The 13,332-nt window shown below is 46.9% G+C and overlaps 1 protein-coding gene across 1 annotated transcript in view; it reads right to left on the bottom strand.

Moving 5' to 3' along the window:
- Positions 1-13,332, bottom strand: part of NCOR2 (nuclear receptor corepressor 2) — a 284,712-nt gene that overhangs the window by 234,951 nt on the left and 36,429 nt on the right. Inside the window, exon 3 of the mRNA XM_077835004.1 lies at positions 6,319-6,499. Within this exon, the coding sequence (XP_077691130.1) occupies positions 6,319-6,499 (181 nt within the window). The remainder of the gene's footprint in view (positions 1-6,318; positions 6,500-13,332) is intronic.

Raw genomic sequence — 13,332 nt, 5'->3', positions numbered from 1 at the left:
AGACAAGCAATAAAAGAACTAGCCAACAATGGAAGTCACAATTCCAAGGGAGCATCTGAGTAATAATATTAATAAATAATTACCACCCAGCTCTTCTGTAACGTTTTTCTTCACTAGATCCCAAAGGAGGGGCCAGTATTATCTCCAGTTTACAGATGGAGAAACTGAGGTACAGAGAGGTGATGTGATTTGCCCAAGGTCACCCAGAAGGCCAATGGCAGAACTGGGGATAGGAAGCAGGTCTCCTAAACCCCAGTTCAGTGCTCTTCCCACTAGATAACACTGCCTCCCCCATAGTCATTCAATGAGCTAACAAAAGGCTATCCAACTCCTGGAGTGATGGGGAACGCATCTGGCCAGCCTTTATGGGAGCTTTCCGTGATCGGATTTAGCATGGATCGCTACCAAGTCAAGCTGTGTATGAAAAGCAGCACACCACACACAATGGTAGAAAAGCAGTTGCAGAAAAGGTAAAGGAACGAGTAGCCATAGGGTAGGAATGAGAAGAGATGAAGGGGAGAGGGATGGGCAAGATGGAGTATAATGTTCTAAAACAACAGAGACAGAGGTTCCAGGAGTTCATCTTCCAACGGTTTTGGATCCACGCTCCCAACCACAATGAAGACTGAACTCCACTGACACTGCATCCCTGCCATGCTGCTTCGGAATCACCTACGTCTCCTAGACTGGCACTTCATACTCCGACGCTAGGGAGGGCCCATGCCTAGGAAGCGCTGGAAGGTTAGAAACAGACACCCAGCTTGCCCAGAGACACTGCTTACGCTGTGCCCATGGGATGAAATTACAATGTGCGGGGTCTGTAACGGAGGCTCTTGGTTTCCTCTTGCACTGGCAGAGACAGGATACCCTGGTAGAGACACCACTGGTCTACTCTGGAGTGGTCTCTGTTGCTCTTCTCTGTTGTAATTTAATAGCTCTGCAGTCTGCACTACTCTCCTTGAAATAAGTAACCAAAAAACCCCAGAGGTCTTGGGAAACAGGCTAGCATCTCTCTCTCATGGGCACATCAGGTAAGGAACATCAGGACTGCTTTTCCAGTGAATCCCATGTCCAAGCCTGTGATGATTAAAAACATAAATTGCGCCTCCCACCATTCAGGCACGCTCTCTGCCAGCTCCAGTCAATATCCTTGCTGAGATAGGCTCAATCCACAATGGCACCCTCGAGCACAGAGAGCAGGGTCACTCCAATTCCTAAAGGAAAACCAAAGCCAATCTGGCCCTGGTAATCACACATTGCAGCAGCCAGGGAACATGATGCAAACTGCAGGAAAGTTCTCTCCCGCCAGAGTGAACCGCAAACCAGCGGGGAAGTTAAAGAGGGAGAAAAGAACAAAAAATATTCATTTGCCTGACTGCGTGTGTGACAGCAGCAGCCTGGAAAGGGTTGAGAGATCCCCACCTATCATATGGTGGGGAGGAAGGGATATATAAAGGAAGGGGACACGGGGCAGAGGGGAAGGGTCTCCTCTTTTCCCTAGCTGAGGCAGTGAGGGAAAAGCCTCTGGAGAGAGTCTGGTCAGTTGATATGCTTGATTTTGTGTTCACAATAAATTGTGCCCTGAAGCAATGGCTTTAAAAAGATTTGGGCACAGTGCTGCTTCCTTCCCTGGGCTGGGTAAACAGCTGCCAGCTTACCATCAGAAATGATACTAGTCAGTCGATTCAATAGTTCCCAGGTATGCACTAAACTCAGCGTACCAGGGAACTGACTGCAGCTCATTTCCATTTGTTCTCTGAAAACACAGTGGGCGGCATTATACAGTTGGCATTTACCACTCGACAGCGATGTCCGTTTTCGCTGCATCACGGGGTAATGGAACAGCGAGGCTGTCTCCCCACTGGTAAAAGGGTAGGTTTTTTTTAATAATGAGGTGGCTAACAAGTTAATTGTCTTGTAAAATCCTAATGAAGGGGAGGCAAATGGTAGTTTTACATCAATGCAGCCAATTAAGGTAAATCTTGATGTCTATGTTAGGGGTTGGGTTTTTTTTTTTAAATGTGTATACAAGAATACCACCAGCACCACCTGGCTCTTCTACAGGTCATCCACAGATCTCAAAGCACTCCACAAAGAATATCAGTATTGTTATCCCCATTTTACAGATGGGGAAACTGAGGCCAGAGAGGGGAAGCGACTTGCCCAAGGTCATCCAGTGGATCAGAGGCAGAGTTAGGAATAGCACCCAGGTCTCCCAACTCCCAGTCTAATGCTCTAGCCATTCAGCCACACTGCCTATGTATGTATATCTATACATGCACGTAAAACTCTCCTCCTCCGCTAGGCTCAAGGCGTGTTCTCTTTTGCCTGCATGGCTGGTGAATACACAGCATCGGAGACATCCGGCTCCGCACATGAAACACGTGGGGGAGGACGGAGCAAAGCTGGCAAAGATAAAGTTGTAAGAACCAAGGGGTATGATGAATAAGTGTGAACACTAAGGTGAACATTAAGTGTGAACACTAAGCGTGACAGCAAAGGCCAAGTGTCCACAAGGACAGTGCTAAGTGGGCATTAGCAACAAGGACCCGAGGACACACATACCATTTCACAAAGTCACAGGTGCTATGTGGGAAAGCTGGCAGCATCCACAGAAGGGATGATCTTCACAGTCACTCATGAAGAAGTCACTGGCAGCAAAGGGAGAGAATCCCAGGCCAGCATGTAGAAGAGTTACTCTCTTCAGCCACACACCCAGGCAGAGGGTGGTCATGCTAGTAAAGATTTACTTTAGATCAGAAGCCAACGTAACTCTGCCAGGAGTGAAGAAATTTAATTAGAAGAGCGAGATGGGGTGCCTATATTAGAATGAATTAGAATAACTCCATGAAGGCTAATTAATAGTTATTTTAGATGTACACTGACACCAGCGAGTGCCAAAGGTGGCCTTTCTTGGTTTAGGGTAGAAGACAGCCTTGTTCTATTATGGGGGCAAATGGACGAGATAAACCTGGAGGTCCCTTCCAACCTGGTCTGTAAGGCTCTGAGAAGACATACAATGCATCTTCTGGGATGACGGGTTCTAGCACCACGCCTGTGCTAGGTTTAAGAGATGCTGGAAGCCCTCACTTCCCATCCACTTCAGTGGAAGCTGAGGACAATCGGCAATCCATAGCACTGGGCTAATAGAGATCACTTAATTCCATTTCCTGGGTGCTGGAACAAAGAAATTTCAAATGATGATTTCAGGCTTCACTAAGATTCCCACCAGTTTGAAATACCAGATCCTGTTCTCAATACAGTCTCTGAAATTTCAAATCCCTCCAGTAGGAGCATATTTCTCCTGAACTGGATCTCACTGCTCTGTTTTGTTTTGTTTTTTAACAAACACTTCACATTCCCAGAAAATGACCATAATACATGTCACAGACCAAGAACCAACTGCTCTCCCTATACTCATTGGCTAAGGCTTCCAAGTGGCTTTGCTTATGTTTTCCAGTGAGAAATGTATCATAAGAACTAGACCAAATGTCCATCTAGCCCAGTATCCTGTCTTCCGACAGTGGCCAGTGCCAGGAGTAGCACAGGGAGTGAACAGAACAGATAATCATCCAGTGATCCATCCCCTATCACCTATTCCCAGCTTCTGGCAAACAGAGGCTATGGACACAGTCTCTTCCCATCCTGCCTAATAGCCATTGACGGACCTGTCCTCCAGGAACTTATCTAGTTATTTTTTGAGCCCTATTATAGTCTTGGCCTTCACAAGTGATGATTGAAGTCACGTGTAGATAGAGAAGCTTGTCAATTTCTCCACATTCCTCGGAGAGAGAGGGGGCTTTTGTTTTGCACCCCCTCACAAGATATCTAATCCAGCAGTCAGCAGAACATGTTTTCCAGTGCAGAGCTGCTGCCAGATGTGGCTCCATCCCAATGGTGTTGAAAGAAGAACTCCGGGGTGGTCGCAGTACCTCCTCCTGGATGATGCTTTCTGGAACAGTAGGTGGCTGTGTAATGCAAGGGACTAGGGTGCCCAGGAAGGGTTATTTCAAAGGAAAATACTATCAAGGCTGTAGGGGAGAGATCTGATTCACATGGGGAAGGTGTCATAGTCCGATAGCATAGTACTGGCCATTAAGTGCCGACTGCTCTACCCCTTTCCAATGGAGCCTCACTAATTATACTCAAAAAGAACGGGAGTACTTGTGGCACCTTAGAGACGAAAATCTATTTGAGCATAAGCTTTCATGGGCTACAGCCCACTTCATCGGATGCATTCAGTGGAAAATACAGTAGGATGATTGTATATACACAGAGAACATGAAACAATGGGTGTTACCATGCACACTATAGCGAGAGTGATCAGGTAAAGTGAGCTATTACCAGCAGGAGAGGAAAAAAAAACCTTTTGTAGTGATAATCAAGATGGGCCATTTCACTACAAAAGGTTTTTTTTCCTCTCCTGCTGGTAATAGCTCACCTTAACTGATCACTCTCGTTCTACATAGTAACACCCATTGTTTCATGTTCTCTGTGTATATACAATCGTCCTACTGTATTTTCCACTGCATGCATCCAATGAAGTGGGCTGTAGCCCATGAAAGCTTATGCTCAAATAAATGGGTTAGTCTCTAAGGTGCCACAAGTCCTCCTGCTCTTTTTGACAATACAGACTAACACGGCTGCTACTCTGAAACCACTAATTATACTGGGGTCTGAGCCATCAGAGCACCTGTCGTATCAGCTTCATTCCAGACCCTCTCCCTCACCACTAGGAAGGTCCACCATAATAGTCCTCTGGGATCCCTGAGCATCCTCATTTTCCCCAGCTTTGCACCCTGCTAGTTGAAACTACGTGTCTTTCCCGCTCAGGACAGCTTGATGGGATTCCCTTGGAAGCCAAACAACGCCATTCTCCTTCGTAGGTGGCATCTCCATTACTGAAGGTTTGCAACCATGGTCGCTCATGCCACCTGAACAGGAAAAATCACCATGTTCTGGCACTCCCAAGCGGGGAAGCAATTAGTGTGAAATGCACACACGTTAGCCTCAGATTTGGATACCCAACCCATCCGTTTTCATGGCAACTCGGGTCCAGTTGTATTAATCAAATGGGCTCACAGTCCAAAGAACTCACACTGACAGAATTAGATGCACCATAAAAGTGAGCTATGGCTCTACCAGGTTAATGCCATCTGCCTGCAGACGCTGAGAGACATGAATCCAGACAGAATTTCAAACTGAGGGGAAAGTCAAATGCTGTTTATCCAAACGCAGCATCAAAACTGATCCAAATAAACAGGAGTTCACTTAAGCTGCGGATCTTTAAATCACAGTTATTACATGGGGAGGCATTGCCATTTCACATAAATGAGTTATTCTGTTAACGGAGGTTCGGCTGAGGGAGGCTTCATTGTGTAAGATTATAAAGGGCTGCTCTATCTGCCATTCAGTGCGTGTAACGCATTCTCCTTCATCGAGATGACTCAAACGTTTGCAGCGAGGGACGTACAACTCTAATGAGGGGAACAGAGCCGCCAGCCGACCACAGAACACTGCACACACAGCTAGCAAATAGACAGACAGGATGAAAGAAAAAGATCAAGTAAAATGAAATCAGAGGGCCCAATATCCAGAGGAGCAGGGCTTCCCAACGCCTCACCAGCTCAAGGGTAGCAGCAAGCTGCTCTAGCGACTAGAATGTCTAACAGCCTAGTAAACACATGCGTATTCTACTAGTTACGATGAAAACCTACACCCCCTAGAACAGGGCATCCAGGTCACTGTTTAGCACCTGACAACATCTTTCAGAATGCTAGAGCCAACAGGAGCTGTAAGCTATACCTGTATGGCATCAAATGGTGCATGGAGCCTTCAAGGAACTAGAAAATTACAGGCCCCATACATAAGGCTAAGATTGTCACAGAGGTCACGGATTCCGTGACTTCCATAGACCTGACATTTTTCTGCGTCAGTCCAGGGTGGCAGGGCTGGAGCTGTCAGCTGGTGGGGGCCCCCGCAGTTCCCAGCTGCTGCGGGCCCCAACACTCCCAGATGCCGCAGGTGCTGGGCCCCCCCGCAGCAGGGCTCAGACTCTCATCTCCCCATCAGCCCCTTTTGTCACAGTTATTTTTAGTAAAAACCAGGGACAGGTCACGGGCATCCGTGAATTTTTGTTTATTGCCAATGACCTGTCCTTGGCTTTTACTAAAAATAACTGTGACAAAATCTTAACCTTACCCATAGGCAACCTGTAGGAGCCAGACAGTAAAGCAAATGCAACTCCCACAGGTGCCATATAACACTTGGTCTGCACCTGCTTAGTGTCCTAAGGCTGTGTGTGGCTCTTTTCCTTACCTTTGAGAGATCTTCCGTCCCTCCCTGCTGATTTTGGTTGAGTAGAGGCGAGTGCCGCATCAGTGGGTCTTGCAGCAGGTCTAGCCGTGGTCGTTTTGTTTCAATGAACTCTATTTCCGACTGTTTACTCATGTCAGAGAGATAGGAGTGGGGCTCGGCTCTCAGGTGTAACTCCTGCGACCTGGGGAGAAAGAGAGGGGCAATTTTAGAGTCACAAGCAGCCATTCTAGCAGACACAGGGCTCCTGCATTTCCACATTAAGAATTCCTGAAGGGTTGTATCCCATCGCGGGTGGATAAAGTGTTCAACTTGATTTACACCTCTCAGGCAGCTAAAGACCTATGCTCTTCAGTTTTGTGCCTCACAACACTCCCACCGTGGTAGGCTATCCAGGGAAAAAATGGACTGGTGGTAACAGCACAGAACGGGGATTCAGAGGACCTGGATTCATTTCTCAACTCTGCCAATGACTTCTTGTCTAGCCCTAGGCAAGTCACTTGATTTCTCTGTCCCTCAGTGGTTTATCTGTAGGGCCCTTTGTTTTCAGTTTTTATTTTATATAATTTTTCCTGGGAATTTATCAATGTTTTTTTACTACAACAACAAAAACAGGTAAAAATCGGTGGGAAAAAAAAACTTAATTTTGCTGGGAAAATATTGGGGTTTATTTTGGTGGACGGGAGGATGCGGAAAAGTATTCAGTAGATCAGTGGTTCTTCAATCCTGGGTCAGGACCCCAAAGTGGGTCGTGACTAGCGTTCCCTTTGATTTTTTACATCCACGTGCGGAATGAATTTTGTGATGTGCGCCAATATGGAGGTGATGTGTGACACATGACCTTCATATTGGTGCACATAACAAAACTCATGTGGTGGGGGTCGGGCCAAAGGGTTTGGAGTGTGTGGGGTGGCTCAGAGGGTTGCGGTGCCGGGGGGGGGGGGGGGGATGAGGAGGATGCCGGGAGGGGGCTCAGGGCTGGGGCAGAGGGTTGGAGTGCAGGCTCTGGGGTGGGGAGAAAGGACTCCCCGCAGCCCTCTCTCGCTGCAGGAGCTCGGGGTTGGGAGAAAGGTGTCTCTCCCCAGCCGCAGCAGCTCTGGCAGGGTTCCTCTTTCCCGGCCGTGGCAAGTCCGGGGCAGGTCCGCACTGGGGCCGGCGGGGAGGGGCACCTCTGCCCACTGTGGCAGGTCAGCACTTTGGCAGGAGGGGAGGGGAGGGCCAGGCCAAAGGAGGGGCTCCTCTCCCCGAGCCGTGGCAGATCTATGCTGGGGCTGGCCGGGATGGTGCCTCTCCCTGGTGCATCCCTGAGCCGCTTCGTGGGGCTTCATAGGCAGCTGTGCATCCGCGCCGCCTACAGGGAACTTAGGTCATGATCCCTTTTTAATGAGGTCGCCAGACCTGGCATTAGACTTGCTGGGGCCCAGGGCCAAAGCTGAAGCCTAAGCCCCACCACCTGGGGCCAAAACCCCCGGGCTTCAGCCCTGGGTGGTGGGTCTCAAGTTACAGGGCCCCCGCCACCTGTGGCTGAAACCCTGGGGTTTCAGCTTTGGCCCCTGTGCCCAAGGCAGTAGGGCTCAGGCTTTGACTTTGGCCCTCCTGTCTGGAGCTGCAGGACTTGAGGGGGGGGCTCAGGCTTTGCTCCCCGCTCCTGGGGTCATGTAGTAATTTCTGTTGTCAGAAGGGGGTCACAGTGCAATGAAGTTTGAGAACCTGCAGTAGACAAATGCTTTGATGAATGGAATTCAATGTGGTTTGCCACAGACGTAAAACAGCCACCTCTGAGTTTAAGAAAACAATACATCTCTAATCCCCAAATAAAACTTTTCATTTGAATAAACAGTTTACTGTTGTAGACACAGAACTATTAGTCTATAAATAGTTACATTTAATAACTGGGCCACACCATTTGTAGTGCACACACTTGACTTAATCCTTTTCTCCTGTTTTTGTTTCTGTTTTAAACTTTTGAATAATTCCTTGTTTTCTGATGCAGATTTCCATTTTCTTCCCATTTTGGTGTGTTAGATCTTTAAACCATTATCTGCTAACAGCTTGAAATGGGTACGTGGTGGGCGTGAGATTCATCAGTACATTCAGATGAGCACGCACTTCAGAGTTTACAGGCGTGCCTGTTTATTGTGTGTATCTTTTAGACTAATACATAGAGCTTTACTTCAACACGCAGCTTTGCATATACACACACGCACACTAATGTATCATCATAATACATATCTCTCATGCAATGTAACGTATTTTCCCAATAAAACAAGTTATTTGATTGATTGATACAAAAGCAAGGTGAAAAATGGGGGGGGGGACACCTCACCAGGCTTTGGGTCAGACCCAAAGCAATTAGAGAGAGGAGGGGCCCTCCCTGAAAACAATCACATTCAGTCAATTTGATGTGAAAGTTTTCTGTAAATGCACCAATGGGTTTCAGATCAAATGCGTTTAGTTTATGAGTTAAAGAAGCTCCCAACCCCTCAACTTCTGGGCTTGCAAACTCAGCATGCATTCCAAGCATCAAGCCAGGAGTTTTCCTTCTTGCACATCACCGCCAGTGACAAAGGTTCTGCAGGCCAAACTACACCGTCAGTGACGACCCACATTGTCTGCCAAGGGCTTGGCACAGGGGTAACTGCTGGAGTTCAGTAAACAATTCTGCTGATATACAGACAGGAATAAAAGGTGGCTTGTTCACTCTCAGCTGAGGAGGTAAGAGGATAAAGATCAGTTCAACACTTGCATTATTTTTGCCACTTAAGCCTCCAAGTATAGCAGAGAGGAAATTTGCCCTTTACGCAGTTACTTTTCAAAGTAAGCCTCTGAAATACTGATCATTGCACTGGAATGATACAGCACTCTTCTAGCCAGCCTTGAAACACCCTGTGGCATCTCTCAAGTTTCCTGTTGTTCTGCTCAGTCCCCTGGGCAAATTCTGTTGACCCACAGCTGCAGTTCAACACTTCATTTTCTGCTCTAACACTAAATAACAAACAGCAACTGCTGAGCACAGAGGGTGTTGACATATTCAACACCCAGACTCTGGTGCACAAAGGTAATTAAAATCAGATTCCTATTTTCTTAAAGCATATATTACCAAGAAGCTGCTAATTGCCAAGGGACTGGCATGAAGCCTTAGGACTTACAAAAACCCCCCACAAACCTAGCTTCAGGCGTATTCATTACACTGAGACATTTTTTAAAGATAAAATAATACAATTTTAAGAACACAAGTCTCTACCATGACTCAGGCTTATACTGTGCCAAGCAACTATTACATTCCAGGCTGCTATTTTATTTCAATTTCCACAACCATTGTAACTTCTATTGACTTTCATCCTGAGGAATTTCAAACGGTTCCTGAGATTACTTTACCCAATACAATTCCTTCAGCCGTTCTTCTTTGGAAACAAAATGCTATTGCTAGAAACGTTCACACCTTTCACTCTCCACATTCACGCCTGTAGCGAGATCTTTACAATTTTTTTTTATGGACCAACGGTATTGCCATTAGAGTAAAAATAAGCTCCAGCTAGAAAAAAAGTTTAGTTACATTCTGTTTTAGTTAGGATTGCATTTTCTCCAAAATAGTACCCACCTGGCCATTTCACTCCAGAAATTTCCAGTTCGCTAAAGGAAAAGAGTGTTTCTAACGTCATGCTCAATTGCGCAACCAGTAACTAAACACCAACAGGCTAATCTTTGGCAACCGACACTTGGAATTAGTAAAGTATAAACAGTTAGGATTTCATGCAAATTACTAAGCAATCAAATGAGTACTGAGGGTGCTCATCACATTGCAGGGTCAGGCACTGTTGCAGATGCCCTCCTTCATATACATTTTTTGCCATATTATACTCATGGCTGCTTTAAGTCTGTATCATTTCTAAAAGGGGGTTTATAACAGGCTTGCAATGTTTGCCTGAAATGGCTAGGAAAAGGTTACAGGGGTTTTGTTGCTTCACTGACTAAGGTGTCTCATTAGTTGGACATAAAGGAAGTTGAGCATGTTTTCCTCTAGGGGGAGACACGATCTAGGGTGTGTGCTGAGCAAGAAGGAATCCTGGGAGCAGCGAAGCCAGGGAAGACCTGAGCTGATCTTGACTTTATCTTCTCATTTGCTTTTTTAGCAAAGTCAAATCCCAGGGAGGGGGTGAGCTTGGACTTTTCAAACTGTAAAAATAAAATAAATAATAATGAATAAAGTTCTTGCATTAACTAAAACTGCCCTCAGTGTCTCCCAGAAGCTCATAACTTTGTTCCTCAAATCAACCGAACCTTTTGGGCTCTCCTTCAAGTCTTACAACCATGTTCTCCAATGGGCTGCCAACCCTGGGGAAGGCCAAAAGTGGGATGAGGCCAAAACCTTTAACACTATTACATATTTTTCAGACGGTTATCACTCATTTCTCTGGCAATAATGAAGTTCCTCGCTATTTAAATGGAAGGGTTCTCTTTAAAGGACACTCTCAATGCCAGCAGGGCAAAAAAAAAAAAAAAAAAAAAAGGGACCCACCAGCTGGGATTTTGATATGGGCACACAGCACATTCCCCCAACTCTGTGTTTGGTGCCTGCCTGGTCTTTGTCGGAGACCTCAAGAGATGCCCTAGTGCTCCGAGCACCTCTAAAGAGAATCCTGTGACTAGGAGAGAGGTTGAAATTCACAAGGACTGAGCACACAACCAGCACAACAGGAGGCAAGTGCTACAAAATTCTCTCTCTCATATGGACGCACACACACGCACACGAGAACCGGCATCCTGGACTGGTGCTGTAAGTGTCGTTTTCATTTAAAGTCAGTCTGTAGCCCCGACATTGGTGAAAAAACATCCTTTTTAGAGATCTGGCAGGAAGTACTGCCTGGAAGTGCCCAGCACACAGATTAATGAGGATCATATAAAAGATGTGCCATTTCCAAAGCAGGTAATCCTCTGGACCCGTTAACTTTAGCCGTTTCTCTTTGAAATATGTATCAGAACCATCATTTTACACATGGGCTCCCAGTCGATGAGACTTTCTTCAAAGTGACCTAGAGTCATTGAAAATGGTGACAGTCCTACTCCTGTCATGTCCCGTTTCATGTCCCTAACCATAATCTCCAAGCTCTCCACTGGGGAAACTGAAGCAGGCTTGTATGACAGCATGAAATTCTGGCTCCACTAAAATCAATGGCAAACCTCCCACTGATTTCAATGAGGCCAGGATTTTATCCATACTGTTTACAATGTCAGCAGCAGCCAGTCTATGTGAGGGCTCCTCCCAATTCCGTTCATACTGGGGGAGCAGAATCAGATTTAGCAAGAATGGAACAAGTCTACTGCATCTCTCAAATGCAGACAAAGCCCCAGAGGCCAGCACAAGTCTCTAGAATACTTTTTCCGGGCCGACCAACAGGCCCCCCGGGGTGGAAACTGGTTTGCATTAACTGGTGGCCTTTTTTTTTTATTTGGTGCTTGTTTCTCTCCCGCTGAGAAGATTTCGATGGTTAGTAGACAAAGATTTTTCTGTTACAAAAGTGTTTAATTAGAACATAAGAATGACCATACTCTGTCTTCCAACAATGGACAGTGCCAGATGCTTCAGGCGGAATGAATAGAACAGGCCATTATTGAGCGATCCATCCCGTCAGCCAGTCGCAGCTTCTGTCAGTCAGAGGTTTAGGGACACCCAGAGCATGGGGTTGCGTCCCTGACCATCTTGGCTGGTAGCCATTGATAGACCTACCTTCCATGAACTTATCGAATTCTTTTTTTGAACTCGGTTATACTGTTGGCCTTCACAACATCCCCTGGCAACAAGTTTCACAGGTTGTGCACTGGGGGAAGAAATACTTCCTTACATTAAACATCACATTTAAACATATTACTCACTAGACTCCACCAAATCCACCAGTTACAGACAGATGTCAACACTCCTTTGAAAAATACTAGCTATTAAATGGAATGGATTTATAACAAATGCCCAAATTTGTCAGAGTTCAACAACCCCTTATCTCTAAAGCAGGGGTGGCCAACCTGACCCTGAGAAGGAGCCAGAATTTACCAATGTACATTGCCATAGAGCCACAGTAATAGGTCAGCAGCCCCTCATCAGCTCCCTCCCCCACTCCCAGCACCTCCTACCCACTTGCAGCCCCACCAATCAGTGCCTCCCCTCCATTCCTGCACCGTCCGATCAGCTGTTTTGTGGCATGCAGGAGGCTCTGGGGGGAGGGGGAAGGAGTGAGGGCACGGCAGGCTCAAGGGAGGGGGCGGGAAGGGGTGGAGCGGGGGCAGGGCCTGTGGCAGAGCCAGGGGCTGAGCAGTGAGCACCCCCCAGCACATTGGAAAGTTGGCGTCTGTAGCTCCAGCCCCAGAGTTGGTGCCGGTACAAGGAGCTGCACGTTAAACTTCTGAAGAGCCGCATGGGGCTCCAAAGTCACAGGTTGGCCACCCCTGCTCTAAAGCTAACCAGAAAAGGAGGAGGAACTATCTGGGCCACATTTTAAGAACAAAGCCTTGTCCGCCACGGCAGGCGGGCCACCCCGCAGCTGAAGGAACACGCAAGAGGGACTGAGTGAAAGAGTCCCTTTGCCAGACACTACTCAGTTAAGGACTTACAGGACTTCACAACATAGAGGATATGCCAAAAGCAGCCCAGGACAGACAAGGATGGAGCAGCCTTGTTCATGCCCTAAGTGTCATCTGATGGCGCAGGAAGGATTCCGATGATGAACCTTGCAAGTACAGAACAGTTAGCTCACCACTTGCTTGAACTTTGATTTTGCCAAATCTCCACAGAAGTTTGGCTGCCTCAGGCCAGGCTAGCATATGTGGTTCTTCATAATGCCACCTGTGGGAAGTCCTACCGGAAGGCAGGTAGCTTTGCCTCAGCAGCCTGGCACAAAAATTTCAGCTTGCGTTTACCACGTCAATCTCAGTTTAGATGAAAGTACTGGGTTTATTTAAAAGCTTCTGCTAAAGAAAAGAGCTCCATGCACACTGCCTGAACCAGCATAAACTTTAACACTCTGC

This window comes from Eretmochelys imbricata, chromosome 15 (genome assembly GCF_965152235.1).
Source record: "Eretmochelys imbricata isolate rEreImb1 chromosome 15, rEreImb1.hap1, whole genome shotgun sequence".
NCBI classification, from domain to species: domain Eukaryota; kingdom Metazoa; phylum Chordata; order Testudines; family Cheloniidae; genus Eretmochelys; species Eretmochelys imbricata.
This window is presented reverse-complemented; position numbering and strand designations above follow the sequence as displayed.